Source organism: Ursus arctos, unplaced genomic scaffold (genome assembly GCF_023065955.2).
Source record: "Ursus arctos isolate Adak ecotype North America unplaced genomic scaffold, UrsArc2.0 scaffold_1, whole genome shotgun sequence".
Taxonomy (NCBI): domain Eukaryota; kingdom Metazoa; phylum Chordata; class Mammalia; order Carnivora; family Ursidae; genus Ursus; species Ursus arctos.
The window spans coordinates 107,830,241-107,844,888 of NW_026622763.1; the positions used below are offsets into that span (position 1 = coordinate 107,830,241).

General features: G+C 57.9%; 2 protein-coding genes across 2 annotated transcripts; both read right to left on the bottom strand.

The window, feature by feature from the left end:
• Window positions 1-1,903: 1,903 nt before the first annotated feature.
• COPS9 (COP9 signalosome subunit 9) lies at window positions 1,904-6,680 on the bottom strand. The gene is made up of 3 exons (XM_026491219.4): window positions 6,558-6,680; window positions 4,598-4,670; window positions 1,904-2,162 (listed from the first exon to the last, which is right to left on the bottom strand). The coding sequence occupies exons 1-3, from the start codon at window positions 6,618-6,620 to the stop codon at window positions 2,125-2,127; spliced, it is 174 nt and encodes a 57-aa protein (XP_026347004.1). The 5' UTR covers window positions 6,621-6,680; the 3' UTR covers window positions 1,904-2,124.
• Window positions 6,681-10,377: 3,697 nt separating this feature from the next.
• Window positions 10,378-14,256, bottom strand: OTOS (otospiralin). Its single transcript, XM_026489913.3, has 4 exons — window positions 14,058-14,256; window positions 11,424-11,526; window positions 11,296-11,322; window positions 10,378-10,609 (listed from the first exon to the last, which is right to left on the bottom strand). The coding sequence occupies exons 2-4, from the start codon at window positions 11,479-11,481 to the stop codon at window positions 10,425-10,427; spliced, it is 270 nt and encodes an 89-aa protein (XP_026345698.1). The 5' UTR covers window positions 11,482-11,526; window positions 14,058-14,256; the 3' UTR covers window positions 10,378-10,424.
• Window positions 14,257-14,648: the final 392 nt, after the last annotated feature.

Genomic DNA, 14,648 nt, shown 5'->3' on the forward strand with positions numbered 1-14,648 from the left:
CAGCTGGGCCTGGGGTCAACTGTGGCGTAACTTCCACAGCATTTTTAAATGTGGCAGAGATGGGCACATACGTCCCCGTGATCAAGGCAATTAGGTATAAGAAGTGAGAAAAAGTGTGTTTTTGTCACTATCAATGAAAATATATTACTAACAACAGAAAGAGTTTGCCAAAGGAGTCAGCACAGGCACAGAAATAAGCAGGAGCTGCCATCTGTCTCCTAACGCACCCGCCGCTCCCCCATGGGGATGGATCCAGGCGCAGCCGCATGAGCGAGGGAAGAGGTGCAAATTCTGTCTCTGGGCCTCACGGTCCCGAGGCCCAGGGTGCTCTACAGCTCAAGTGCTTAACCAGGTCTCACCTCATGCAACACACACGGGGATTACCATTCCCAGAGCTGCCTGGACCAGAGCAGTCTGGAATTCTAAGGCTCACACAGAGCCCTGTGGGGTCCTCACGCCAACTCCTCACCGGGGCCCACGGTGCCATCGAGCTCCTGTGCTCGGTTCCCCTCCCTTCACCTCAAGTCACTCGCTCCTGCTGAAGAGCAGAGATCCAAGAACCAAGAGGCACCTCAGGGACCAAGGGCCTTGTTGGCCAGCAAGGAATGGAGGCCCAAGAAGTGAGGCGTTTGGGCAGGGCCCACAGCTCCTCGTGACACGCAACACAGGGGCCGCTGTGGGGCTGAGCCAGGGCCAGCCCTAAAACAGCACAGCACAAGCCTCACGGGACTCTGTTGCGAACCTTAACAGACGAGGACTGTAGGGTAACCGCCGAAGAACTCACCCCAATACCTGGTGATCCCCACAGACACCTGTGGGCCTGTTCTGAGGAACCCACTTAGGAAATGGTAAAAACTGCTCGTGAGAAAGCTAAACCTGAGAAAGCCACTCTCAGAACGCAGACAGCGTGCAGCCTGCCTGTGGGGAAGCCTGTCGTTCTGAGTCTCTGACACAGAGGCAGCCCTGAGTCCCGGCCCAGGCCGAGCCTCAGAGGAAGGGGCCTCCGACACCACAGAGCACGTCTGTCCCGTCACCGGGCAGTGACCCTGTTCTCGCTCCGGCTCAGGGAAGCGTGCCTGACTAGTTCTCCCAGGGCCTGGGCTGTCGTGCCCTCAGGACAGGAGCACCGTCTCAGCCACAGACTGCAAACCCGCACGCCACTCACAAGATCACAGCAGAGGTGACGTCACCTCCAGTTTCAGACTTCACGTGTCTTCAGGCCATCAGGGTGATGCTGTTCAGCACATTCTCCCAGGGGGAGGTCGGCATGGGCCCTGCTTAACTCTAAAATATGGGGACTGCAGCAGTCCTGTGTCGTGGGCGTTTCCTGGTCAAAGAAACACTCTTCGCTTTGAGATCAACATGAAATAGGAATCTTAATTTTTATAGCCATTATCTATTGCTGAGCTGGGCCAAGTAGAAAGACAAAAACACCTTTTAATCCCCTCCACGTTACATTCCCTCTGGAATGGCCCAACATGCATTCTCACGAGAAAGGCACCTCTGTCAGGGTCACTGTCTAGCTGTCCTGAGTCTCAGAGCCTCAGGTCTCGGGACGGCAGCTGCTCTGGGGCTTAGGCAGGCGATGTGAGGCCCGACGGTGGTGGGGGAAACGTGCCACGCACACCTGCCCACCACAGTAAGGTCTTAACAGAGTGCCACGAGGAGGGCCCCCCGCATGCCTCACACTGCTCACTGACCTAACACGAACACCACTTCGCAGGCTGTGAGCCTCACAATTACTCAATACGCGTTCAGGAAAAAAGCACATGGCGTATTTATAAGCTGACAAATGTGTTTCATTCACTAAGTCAACACACACACGCACCCACACGTACGCACAGGGGCTTTTAGGGATTGTAACATTTGCTCAAAAATCCAAGAATTAAAATTACCCTGCAAATGATGGCATCGCTTTTTAATTGAAGGACAAAAGTTGGTCACATTCAGAGATCAGCGGGCCTCATGCAGATAGTTAAAACCATCCTTCTCTTCCTTGGTTAACAATCTCCTAATTTCAAGTAACGTCCACGAGTTCTTTAGGACCATCTGAAATTGTCCCCTGAGGCGCTCTGCCACACCACCTCGCAACAGGCAAGACCACACGCGCGGTTGGACGGCGTCTCACTGGATATCATCATCATCAAACAGGTCTTCAAAATCTATGTAAACGAACAAAACCGCGTATTAACGGGACACAAGGTAAACAACCGAGAAAATAACTTCAAAAAGAATTACAGTCATCCAAAATAGAGAAAGAGCAGGAAATGGTCTAAATAAAGGACTCTTCCCATGACAGACACGATTTTATCCAGCAGTTTGTATCATCCAAGAGGACAGTGGCGTAGAAGACATCTTTATTCTTCCATTTAGGTGACAACCTTAAGAAAATGCATGGAGGTGGAGGCGAGGCGGAGGTGAGGCAGCCAGAAATCCCAGGAAAGCATGAGAATGCGGGGGCCAGGCAGGAGGAAGGTGCTAGAAGAGCAGGGCCATGCAAGAACGGCTGTCTTTAAGGGAGTCCAACCCACGGTCATGCTTGAGAGACAGTCCGAGCCCCTCCCACTAGAAGAAGGGCCACACCCTCACAGCGTGCTATTTACTGCGATGGATGGCAGTCAGGGTCACTGTGCCCTTCTGTTTACTTGTCTATGGGTTTCCTAAACCGTCTACCACGGGCATGCCCCGCTCTCACGATGGGGAAAGGAAAACTGAGGGTCCTCTCAGTCCCACGAGTTCAAACTGTGCAGGATAAACAGTGAGCTAGAAGGAGGTGAGTGGGAGGCCCTGGTGGCGTCTCCGCATGCCAGCTGTCACAGACCATCTGGGAGGGTGGTGTCCTAACCACCTCTGCTCAGCACTGACGTGGGTGGTCCCACCGCAGCAGGGCTGGCCTGTGCTCCTATAGCTCTGTGCACTTTCTCCTCCCCCAGCCCCTAGCCCCAGCTAACTCCTCACACCCCCCCCCCCCGACACTGCCCCTGATGTGCTCCTAGAAACAAGACCACCCACCTCTGCCAGGGCTCTCATCACAGCTGTCCCTGCATGCTGCCTTGTCTAACACTCCCCTACTTTATCAAACACAGTGAGTGAAGACAGCAAGCCTTGTTCATGGTCTGAACCCCAGTGCCCGGGGGGACCAGAGGTCAGAAGCTCTGCTCCATGAACAAGAAGGACTCAGGAGAAACTCTATCCAAAGCACTCGTGGCTTTCTCACAGTAAGTGGCTTTCTGAACACATGGGGCTGCCACAACCTGATGGGGCAGCACGTGCTGTGTGAACTCTGTCGGTGGGCAGACCAATGCGGCACCAAGTTCCTCTGTGTTCTTTCCCTTTCCAGCCCTGACCCAGAGGGAGGAAGGCCCCACACTGCTTATGTTGCTCACACTCCCTCGGCAGGGCAGCCCAGGTGCCTCCCAGATACCCTTTTGGCAGGGCTATTAGGGCTATTTTCAGAAACCACATGAACTTGAACACTGGAATACAGCCAACAGTCTGTAAATCCAGAGGACGCGTGGGACCTTGAAGGAGATCATCACATGTGGGAGCGGGTCGGGTGGTGTTAGACATCGCCCTGCCCTGCCCAAGGTGAGGACCCAAGAGGACCCCACGTGAGTAAGGGCTTTCACAGGGTGGCTCCGGAGACCTTAGAGAAAGGCTGAGAAAGGCTTTCCCCATCCTCAAGGCCGGTGGCAGTCCGGATGTCGCCTCAGGGGAGCGGCCAGGCTCCCTGGAAGATGGCACCTAATTAAGCAGCCTGGCTTCTCTTTTTAGGCAACAACTTGCCGAAAAGATGCCACATAAAATAATATGGATTTGGGCTCCAGGGAGATTTGGTGCGTCAAACCAGTGTGGCCCGGTAGTGTCCCAGCTGCCACTAACTAGTGATAGTTCTCTGTAGTGGCAGGCACCTTGGACGAAAGGAGGATGACAAAGGGAGTCTCCTAACAACACCTGTCTTGTGTTCCCGCTCATGATTTGAACCTTTAGTAAGAATATAATCTGTAGGAACAAGGCCTCGGGAAATCAGAAGACAGCAGGAGAAACAGCCCTGTGGCACGTGGGACGGTGTCGCACAGTTGCTTTTTCACTGCTTACTGTCCATGTTCTTGGGAAGCAGCACAGAAGCTCTTCAATACAAATGAGTCCCGCTTTCAGAGAAAGGGCGGGGAAAGGTGGTTGTCACTGCGGAGGGGGCCAAGAGACCAGAACCCAGCAGCACACAGGGAAGGAAGGAAAACCAGCCGTCTCCTGACAGCAGAGATGAGAAAGCCGGACGGGGTTCCTACACCCATGTCTCAGGTCACGAGCAACAGACCAGCCTCTGCAACAGGTTCAGGGGCCAAAAGCATGGCCACAGCTCAAGCTCAACTACTGGAAGGCAAGACTGGGAGCAATTTTACACTGTTCTGTCTTGTGACACACAGCGCTGACGCCGGTGCTAACAGCCGTGTTGTCGTTCTGTACAAACCACACTGCATCTGGCCTTTCCTGTTCCATGACCCCAGTCAGTCATGGCACAAAGTACTCCACTGTTTAACACACACACAAGAAACACTCAGATTCAAACTGGAATCCCCATTCCCAGCATCCTTACCATTAAAAAAGTCTGCATGAACTGCCTTCTCATTGGCTGCCAAGTCCATCAGGAGCCCCGTGCTGCCTCCTGCCTGGGAAGGGAAAGGTGACGTGGTGTCAGTGCTCTTCTCCGGGAGAACAGGGACAGCGCCTTACAGGGCCCACTCCACTCTGTGGCAGAGGAAGGCAAGGGATGGAAAGGCGCCCAGGCTGGAGTCAAAATTTAATTTGACAAAATTCAGGCAAACGAAGTGGGTGGGAGAGGCAGCATTCCAAGGAATTATTCTGAAGATCTCCTTGGGTCTTACCTTCCTCGATTCCTCCTGTTTTTTAAACAGAATCCTGCTGTTGCCCCAACCACCACCACTTCTCTGTAAACCTTGAGCAGAGGTTCTGATTCCCTAGAAGAGGCTACCACAGAAGCCCCAAACATGTGCAAAACTGTGCTGATGACTTCCCTACTCTGCATTGCCCCCTGCTCCTTCTGAGAATGACACCATTTCCCTTGGGAAACTGACCTGCTGACCCCGGGTTCTGCTGCAGGTGGAATTACAGCACCCCCCACTGCAACAGTTTACGGTGGCAGTAAAACCACTGCCAGGCAATCTGATGCGTTCAGCATTTGGGGTGTCTGTGGAGCCACCCAGGGATGGTCAGAGCAGAGACCTCTGCCCACAGGTCCCTGCTGCTGCCCTGATCCCCGACTTTCCAAGGCTGTCTGCTCTGACCTTTCCTGGCTCTGGAGTAGCTGAGCATCTCCCATGTTCCTTTTCCTGGCTGCTCTCAGTAGTCCAAACCCGAGAGAAAAGTCCAGGATTCTCAGACTTCTCTCTTCTCAACCTGCCTCCCTTCCCCATGATCACAGCAAGCCATGCAGAAGCCACCGCTCGCTACTATGTTTAGTCTGTCCCTACTTCCATCCGCAGGTGCTGCCTTCATTCAGACCCTCCTCAAGGCCCCTGGAAGCAGTAATCCACTCTTTCCCCTCCAAACCCAGTCCCCAAACTCTCAGAGTGACCTGCCAGGAAGCTTTCTGCCCCCCACCGCAATGCCCTCCAGCGATTCCACACTGCCTCCGACAGTGACTTTAACAAAGAACGGAGAAACCGGGGAGAAGCTGGGGTTTGCCTGTCAGGAGTGGGGTGCAGAGAGACCACCTGTTCCAGAACAGCTACAGGCCACTTCATGCTCCACCCCTGACAACTTTTCCAGCTGCAATCTCTCCCCAGGCTCAGACACCTTACAGCCTGCTGTTGAACTGCAGGACCTGCCCTTCCCTTCAAGGCTCCACTCCTTCCAGGCCTTCTTCCTGCAGCCCGTCTCCTTAGCAAACACCAGCATGCCCTTCAGCATTCACCTACAGTCAGCAAGCCTGTGCTGGGCCACCCCAAAGCCAGGAGGGTGCTTCTATCAGGCACCTCCAACATTCCACGCAATCCGCCTCTCTCTGTCATACCCTAATCTCAGCGAGCACAGAGACAAGGTCTGTCCCCCTAAGCTTTGAGAAAGAGAAAATGAGGCCCTGACATTAGGCAGCGGACCTGACACCCAGAACTGGGCTGGGGTTCCACCAGCTCACAGAACACCTACATCGGCCGAGATCACCCCGTGGTCACGAAAGAGTGAGACAAAAACGCTAGACCACCTGCTAGCCCTGCATAATCGCCTGAGAGACCGGGGTCACTGTGCAAAGCACGCACCTGCCAAACACGCCCCCCCACCCCCACCCAGCTCCCTGTGCCGAAGGCCGCTTCCAGCCTCGCTCTAGCGGTGCCTCCCTCCGCATAAAACCTATTTCAGGACCCCGGCAGCACGCAGTCCGCAGCAAAGCCCACCCTCTTCCCCACGTCGCCGAGCAGAGGCTCAAGCGCCAGCCTGTCATCCGTCGCGCTCCCCGGGGGCCAACGTCCCGGCCCCCCGTCCGCGGGCTGGAGGGCGCCACCGACTCGCCCGCCCCGGCCCGCCTCGGCCCGCCTCACCTCGTCCAGGTCCACGTAAGGCCCGGCGCCCTCGGGGAACATCTCGTCCACCGCCGGCTTCATCTCTCCTGCGGCGCCTCCCGCGTCCCCGGCCCACTTCCGGCCCGCCTGACGCGTCTTCCGGTACGCGCCCGGCCGTGGTGCATCTAGACGCCGGAGGACCGCCGACTCTATGGTTTCTCCTGGCACCCGGGTCGGGCACTTCCCGGCCTCCCGCTCGCCCGTCCGCGCTCGGGGGAAGCTGCTCGGGGACTCGGGGTGGCCCGCGGCCACAGACAGCTCGGCCCGAACGGCCTGGCACGCAGAAGGGCCCAAAAGATGCCCGTTCCAGAATGTGCGTGGTCGGAAAGAGCCTGGTGGTGGCCGCAGCGGCGGGGCGGGGGGCGGGCCACATGGGGGAGGGGGTCAGGAGTACAGACTTCCAGCTGCAAAGTGAATGTCTCCGGAAAAAAGATTAAAATAAAATAAAATAGTCTGGGGGATGAGAAGCACAGCCTGGGACCGTAGCGGATGGCACTGTAATAGTCTTGTACGGGGACAGGTTGTGCGCACTTGTCAGCGCCGTGTTGCACGCCGGAGACTAACAGGGTATTGGAGGTCAACGGTGCTTCATAGAGGAGAACGGGAATGGTCAACGGAGTGAGAGGCAACCCACGGAAGGGGAGGAGAGATTTGCAGGTTGCACACATAGTACCTGTCTGTAAACACACACACATATGCGCACAGTAAAGGATTACTATCCAGACTACAGAGAGAACTCCTAAAACTCAAGGACAACAAATCCCACTCCAAAGGCAAGTGACTTGAATACCTTTCTCTGGAGTAGATGTACGAATGGCAGAGCAGCCCGTGCAAGGAGGCTCAACACCACTGAGCATTAGGGAAATGCAAATCAAAGCCAGCTCACTCCTCAGAACAGGCACCATTTAAAAACCCAGAGGACAGCAAGTACTGGAGAGGGTGGGGGGAAGTAGAAACACTTGCACGCGGCTGGTGGGAATGTGGGGAACAGGATGGGGGTGCCTCAAGCATTAAACTTAGAACTACCCCCACGAGCCAGCAGTGCCGCTCTGGGTACACACCCAGAGGAGGTGGAAACAGGGTCTTCGTGAGATATTTGCACCCCCGTGTTCAGGGCACCGTTATCCCCAAGAGCTCAAGTGCGGAAGCTCAGTGGATGAGCAAGATGTGTTCTACAGTCCGTAAAATGGAATTCCATTCAGCCAGAGAAGGAAGGTAATTCTGACAGGTGCTTCAACATGGAGGAAGCCTGAGGACATTATTGTGAGTGAAATGAGCTGTCCCACAAATCCTGTAAGACTCCACTGACATGAGGTCCCTACAGTGGTCAGATTCACAGAGACAGAGAGCAGAAGGGTGAGCACCAGGGGCTGGGGAGGGGTGGGGAGTCAGTGTTTCATGGGGACAGAGATTCAGTGGGGGAAGATGAGAAAGTTCTAGAGATGATGGTGGGGATGGGTGCACAACAGTGTGAATGTGCTTAGTGTCACTTGGAAATAGTTACAGTGGAAAATTTTATGTTATATGTATTTTATCATAATTATTTAAAAATATGTGAATGAGAGAAGGGGATAGGAGGGAGGGGGAAGGAAGGAGAGGGGAGGAAGGGAGGGGGAGCATGAGATACTTGAGCTAGACTTTTGGAAGTAGGTAGTCTTGGGCTGGACTGTGTGAAGTGGAGGTTGGGGGGCAGAGCAGGGAGACAGGGAATGAGCCCAGATTGAGGGGGACCGTGGCCCATGTGGGCAGTGCAGGGCTCAGGGAGAGGGGAGGAGAGGCTGAGAGTGTGAGTGAGCCTACGGTGTCATGGTGACAGGATCACCATGAAGTACCCCAGCACAAGTCAGACCAGGGAAGCCATGACTCCGCGGCCACCAATAGGCTTCTCTTCTGAGTGGTTAGTAAACATGGGGGGCCCCATTCCCAGGCACCGCGGCAACGATGAGAAGGCGGTGGCCATGGTGGTGCTTGCCCCTGATGAGGAGCTCAGTGGGGCAGCATTGGAGGGGAGGGGCTGAGGGCGTGGGGCAGGAAGTGGAGGGTCCCCCACGGGCTCTGCCCGCAGGGGTGGAGGACTCAGGAGGGTGTGCCCAGAGGAGAACTGAGCCCGTTGGGTGCTGAGGTGAGCAGGGAGGGCTGCGCCAGATCTGAGTCCTGACCACGGAGTGGGATGCCCCAGGGGCGGCCGGCGCAGCAAGTAGGGGGTCAGCTGAGGGTGGCTCGGGTGGGGGGATTCTTCCTCTGAGAAGAGAAGGGCAGAAGGGAGGCCTTTTAAGAACAGAAACGCAGCCGCGTGTCCTGGGGAGGCTGCAGGCTGCTGATGCCCGAGAGGCAGGAGAGAGGAGAGGGTCGGGCCGGGCGGCTCGGGGTCTTCCCTGGAGCAGGGGCTGCATTTGGGTCCCCCGAGCAGCCTGCAGGGCGGCGGCCTGGGCGGTTCTGTAACACGCACCCCAACAGGCGGCGTACAGTCTGAGGGGACTAGGACCGTGCACACGTGCGAACTGACAGGCAAGTGAAGAACACGGAAATCCCGCGGTAAAGCGTGCCATTTGTCTGGTATGTTTGGTTGAGCCCAGTTGTCCCCAGTGGGAACTTGAAGACCCATCCTCTCCCCTGGCTATCCTGTGAATGCGGACTTGCGTGTTGTTGAGGTGAATTTACGGAAACCAAATTCACACCAGCTCAGGGTGGGGAAAGAAAGAGATGAAGAGGTAGTGGCTTTTCCTAAAGCCACTGGCTTGGCCTCCTCTGCACAATGTCACCTGGGGCACGGGCAGCCGTGGCAAGAAGTGTGGCTGGAGTGAGAGGGACAGCTACGGGAGGCGAGGGGCCCGCTGCCCTGGGCACCTCCGACCTTCCAGCACCCTCCCCCCCCCAGGTGGCTGTGCCCTGTCCCAGGAGTGTTTCCTCCCCTTTGCAGCCATGAGAAGCCTCATAACCATCTCCCTGCCGCATGAGATAGCTCGCCTGGCCCACCCCAAAGGCCAGCCTCTAACCCACCGACGTGCCCACAGCCCCAAACCCATTTCCCATCACGCACTTCCACCCAAACATAATGTGTACAACTACTAGCATCTATATTTAAAACAGTGTTTCCCATTACTTTATTTTAAAAGAAAAACTGGTTGTAGCTCATTAAAGCAATTTCTTGTCATCTGATGGGCGTTGACGACAGGGTCCGCAGCTTGTAAGCTTGGATGCGTGCCCGTGGGAGCTCACCACCCGCAGAGCAGCTGGGCAGTGCCAGAGGGTGGGCCCAGCGACACTGTGCAAGTGGCCTGCCGGTCCTTCCCTCGCTCCAGAGCACCCAGGGCAGGTAGCCCCGTTCCTCCCGCAGCCCCTCAGCCTGCCGGCTGGTGCCCAGGTTTGGGGGTTCTTCCCCGTACAGATAGGCCCTGGCCCTTCCTCACAGGCTGGGCTCCTGCTGCCCTGGTGTGAACTGCCCTCAGGAGTGCACTGCGGGGAGCAGGGGACAGGCAGGGCCCCCAGCCCAGGGGGCCACAGGGGGGTCTGGCTGCTGCCCTCCTCAGTGGCTGAGGGCAGGGACTTTGGGGTGTGGCTGCCTGGATCTGGGTCCGTCAGTAAGTCAGGCAGTGTCCTGGTGTCTGTTTGCCTCAGTTTCCCCCCTGCCTTCCGGGGATCTTGCAGCACCCCCTCCGAGAGGCTGTGAGCTTAGGTAAGAGGGTGACATGTAAAGCAGAGTCCTGACTCAGGGCCGTGGTTCATTTGTCAAGTAGGGAAGGAAACGTGGCCGGACCGGAGATTTTCTTGGAAGAAAACCAGAAGCATTTGCGCGTGTTAAGTCAGGAATTTATTGAGCAGGAGGCTAGGGATCTGGGCTGCTGCTCAGTCCTGCTGATAGGGGACATGGAAGCCCAGCGTGGTCCCCAGCGGGAAGTGCGCGAAGAAGGTGCGGGCCATCTCCTCAAGCTGGGGGTAGGCCCCCAGGGTCTGGAAGTACTGCACATAGTTCCAGAAGTCAGAGGTGGAGAAAGGCCAGTAGGGCATGGCGGGCGGCTCCGCATAGGGGTCTGAAAGACACAACAACCTGCCTCAGTGGCTGTCCCCACCTGTCCTGCCCTGAGGCTGCCCCTCACGATGCCTCAGGGCAGGTGGATGGTGCCCAGCAGGGCCGTGGCCCTGAAAGGGCCCTCCCAGCTGGGAACTGGGACCTGGGCCACCGCTGGGTCCTCCGTGGAAGTATCCAGGAGCCTGTCATCTGCGTAATGACTTGGGTCTGCCTCTTGGGACTCCTGGTCTGGGGGGACAGTTCAGGGAGAGAAGAAGGGAGAGGAGGAGGAGGAGAGGGAGGGAAGGAGGGAGAGAGGGGGAATCTGGCCCCTGTCCTGGAGATGGTGAGGTTGTGGGGGCATCCTGGTGGGATTTCAGAGACCGCAGCCCCAAGCCCTGGAGTCCAGACGCCACTGCATGGTGATGGGACTCGGGTAGAAGGCCCATGGGGTGAGTCCTGGCTGAGGGTGAGAATGGCAAGCCTCAGGGGCTCAGGAGTCACTCCTGCGCTGTGTATCCCCAGGTGCTGGAGGGCAGGGCCCAGGGAAGAGGCTCCTGTCCCTCTGCCTGCAGAGCTTGTCCTTGAGCTGACCCAGGGCCCCTACTTCATTTGCTCAGGATCAGAAGCCGGCTCGCACCGGCTCCCTCTTCCAACCCCATCCCACCCAAACACACACAAGAAAAGAACCAGAGGGCAATACAGTACCTCCCTCCTCCTGCACTGGCTTGGCCCCTGCAGACAAAGAGAAGAGCAGTCACGCCGGAGAGCCCCCCAGGGCAGGACCCCCCCCAAGCAGACAGGGAGACAGCAGGAGGGACAGAGCCACCACTTACCCGCCAGAGGTCCCAGAAGGAGGCAGAGGGCCACCCCTTGCACCCAGCAGGGCTTCATCTCCCCCAGGCACACCCTCCGTCAGCGGACAAAGGTCCTGTCCACCTGCCGCAGGAGGGACCCAGAGGTGGGACCAGCCACCCGTCAGGGCCCCAGCCTCTCCCCCTCCCCATCCCACACCCCGGGCAACTCCCTAGAAAACAGCTCTGGGGAAACACAAGCTCCGAGGGTTTTCAGAGCAGTTTTGGTTTCAGTGGCTTCAGACGTCATCCTGAGGCTACACCCCACCTGTCAGCTGGCTGTTCCTAATGGGAGCTGCGACCCTGCGTCTGCCCCTCCGGAGGTTGCTCCCCGCACTCAGCCCTGCAGCCCTGCAGCAGGAGGGGACTCTGCTGCCAGCCCAGCCCGCGGCTCCTCTTTATAAAAGGCCGGGGGGCAAGGAGGCGGCGTCACCATCCTGAGCCTTGAGCCGTCAAACTGAATCTTTCATCCCTGACCCGGGGACCGAGGGCTCCTGCGACCTTGCTGGCGGCAGGATCGTGAGCGTCCACGTGTGGGAATCTGATCCAAGGAGCAAACTGGGAGGAAAACACCTCTGCACAGGCCACGACTGGGGTTTTTAGGACTGAATTCACCACCGGTGCTCAAAATAAACACAATTTTCTCTCCACCGGGGGAGAAAGATGTTCCAAGTCTGACGCTGGGGCTGAGATGCCTCCTTATAGGAACAAGGTAATTGCAGAGCTGCCACTGGGGGGCCCTTGGGGAGCCACGAGCAGCCACAGATCAGCACCCTGCCGACAGGACACCGCTGGGCAGAGGCCATGCAGGAAGTGTGGGCGTCCAGCCCCACCTCACATCTGCACACCAGAGCCTCCCTGCTTATGCGCGGGGATTAAGCCTGTCATCAGCAAGGCAGCTGCCCCAGCCCCTGGGACGCCATGGACGACACCTAGGGGCTCTGTGGGTCAGCTCTGATTAAACCTCAGGGCTGTGGCTGAAGAGACGGCCATGCCTCGTGGCCCTGCCACTGAATCCACGCAGGGCACAGCACGTCGTCTGGCTGGCGCGCCGAGTGGCAGAGAGCAGGTCTTACGTGACAGTTCCAAACAACACACACCTGTCTCCCCAAGCCTTTGGGCACCTGCCTGGGCCGGGGACCGAAAGGGCTGGCATCTCAGCCTCGTGCATGGGCAAGTTTTGCACAAACACAAACGGCTAGAGCCACTCCTTGTCTCGCCGCGAGTCCGGAGTCTCTGCCAAGTGGGCCCAGGCCGACACCGCGTATCCTCTCCAGCTGAGCTGCCCCAGTATGTTCCCTGGGCTTCCGGTGACACCAGTGATCATATGCGGGGACCCGCGGGGACGCACTGTGTGCCTCACCTTCTAAGTCACATGTGAGCCTCAGGGTCTGCTCACAGATGTGGAATCAGAGTCACGGGGGGGGGGCGGGTCCCGAGGAGAATCAGCAGCCCCCCGCAGATGACTGCTTTGGGGGGGACTACAGGTTCTCCAGGCAAGGGGGACTAACCCACCAGAGGGGGAGGACGGGCGCTTCTCCTGGCAAAAGACACTCCACAGAATTAGGGGCTCGGGTCCCCACCTTCCTCAGAATCTCCCCACATGTTCCCGTTCAAGTGACAAGACTCATTCTTGCCCAGCGATACCCTGCCCTTCAGAAAAAATGGTTCAAGAGACCAGACTCGCCTTGGGATGCAACCACCCACCGGATTAGACCTGGGGTGTTATTTTCAGAAATCTGGACTCCGTGCCCGCAGGAGGTAATGAATGCCCATGCTGCTGGCCCCCAGAGCACACTCAGGGTCTCGGGGCGTGGGTGGGGTCCCGACCTGGGGCAGTGTCAGGATCACCGGAAGGCATGTGTAGCGTGCAGGTGGCGGGGCTCCGCCTCTCAGAGGCCTGCCTCAGACCTCGGGGCGGGCCTGGGACTCTGCATATCTGACATGTTCCCAAGGGTGCTCCTCAGGTTCAGGGCCAGGCTGTGGGAGCCGCTGTCTAAAGCAGAGGTCCTTAACCCCGACTGCACATCAGAACCACCTGCGGAGCTGGTCAAGAGCCGGGATTTCGGCCCCCAGTCTCCAAAGGCAGGATGCTACTGTAACGGGTCCAGGTAGGGCCCAGGTCCCCTGCTCCCCCAGCCCCTGCCCCTGCCCTGCACAGGATTCTTCCTGTGGGTGCATGGGAGGTCTCCAAAGGTCCCACCTGCCTGCAGGTCCCAAGATGGGCCTTGGCGGACACAGTGGACAAAGGTCTGCCTCCAGGCTAACTCGGCAGAGAGCAGGGGCAGCTGTGGCCTCTGCCAGCAGTGCGAGGAGGGAGAAACCCAGGTGGCTGGCTTGGGAGCCTTCTGTACTCTGCTGCTTCACCTGAGCCAGGTGAAGCCTAGGGCAGCTCCAGCCCAGCCAGCACAGCAGACACTCCCGTTAGGAGGCCTTGGGGCGCCCTCTGCCGTCTGACTCAGGAACACACCAAGCGTGGCCTCTCGCTAAGGTCACTGAGAGGGCAGACACCCCGGTGGGGGCCCCTGAGGACGAGCCCCCAACCCACCTCAGGTCTCCTGGAAGGACGGGCAGGACGCCTTGGGTCACAGCCCTTCCAGCTGTCCCAACACAAACCTTGTTCATTATGAAGTCTTAAAGCCAGAGGTCCTCACACACTTGGCTTCCCTGCCTGTGCCTTCTGGATGTTTCTCTTCCCTGAACTTGCCTGCAGCCACCGTCAGTTCAGCTCCCATCCACGGCTTCCGTTTGCTTCTGGAAGTGTCCCCATGGCTCAGCCGGTCCAGCCTGGGAACCTCAGCCCTGACTGCAGGCTGCCCCCCAGCTCCCTTCTGGCCAGCCCCCCTTTGGGTCCCTGGAGTGTGCACACTGCTCCAGCCCTGGGGCCTCCTCCATCCCTGCCCCTCCCGAGCCTGGGAACTTTGCGCCCTCTGGAACCTCTGCCATCACCAGAGCATGGTCAGTCACCCTGTCCCATGGCCTCGGTCCCAGTAAGTGACACAGTCCTCCGGCTTAGCTATGTGTCCCAGCCTATGAGGTAGGGTTTGGTGTCCCGTGGGTAGGGTTTGGTGACAGGGCTGATGGGCTGAACACACGGAGGGTCAGGGCCCCCCGGGTCACCCATTTAGCATTAGAGCTGCTCACTCAGCTGTCTGGGCGTGCGGGCCAGCGTGCGGCCGTGTGCGCTGTTCTTCCCGTCTCCTCGAC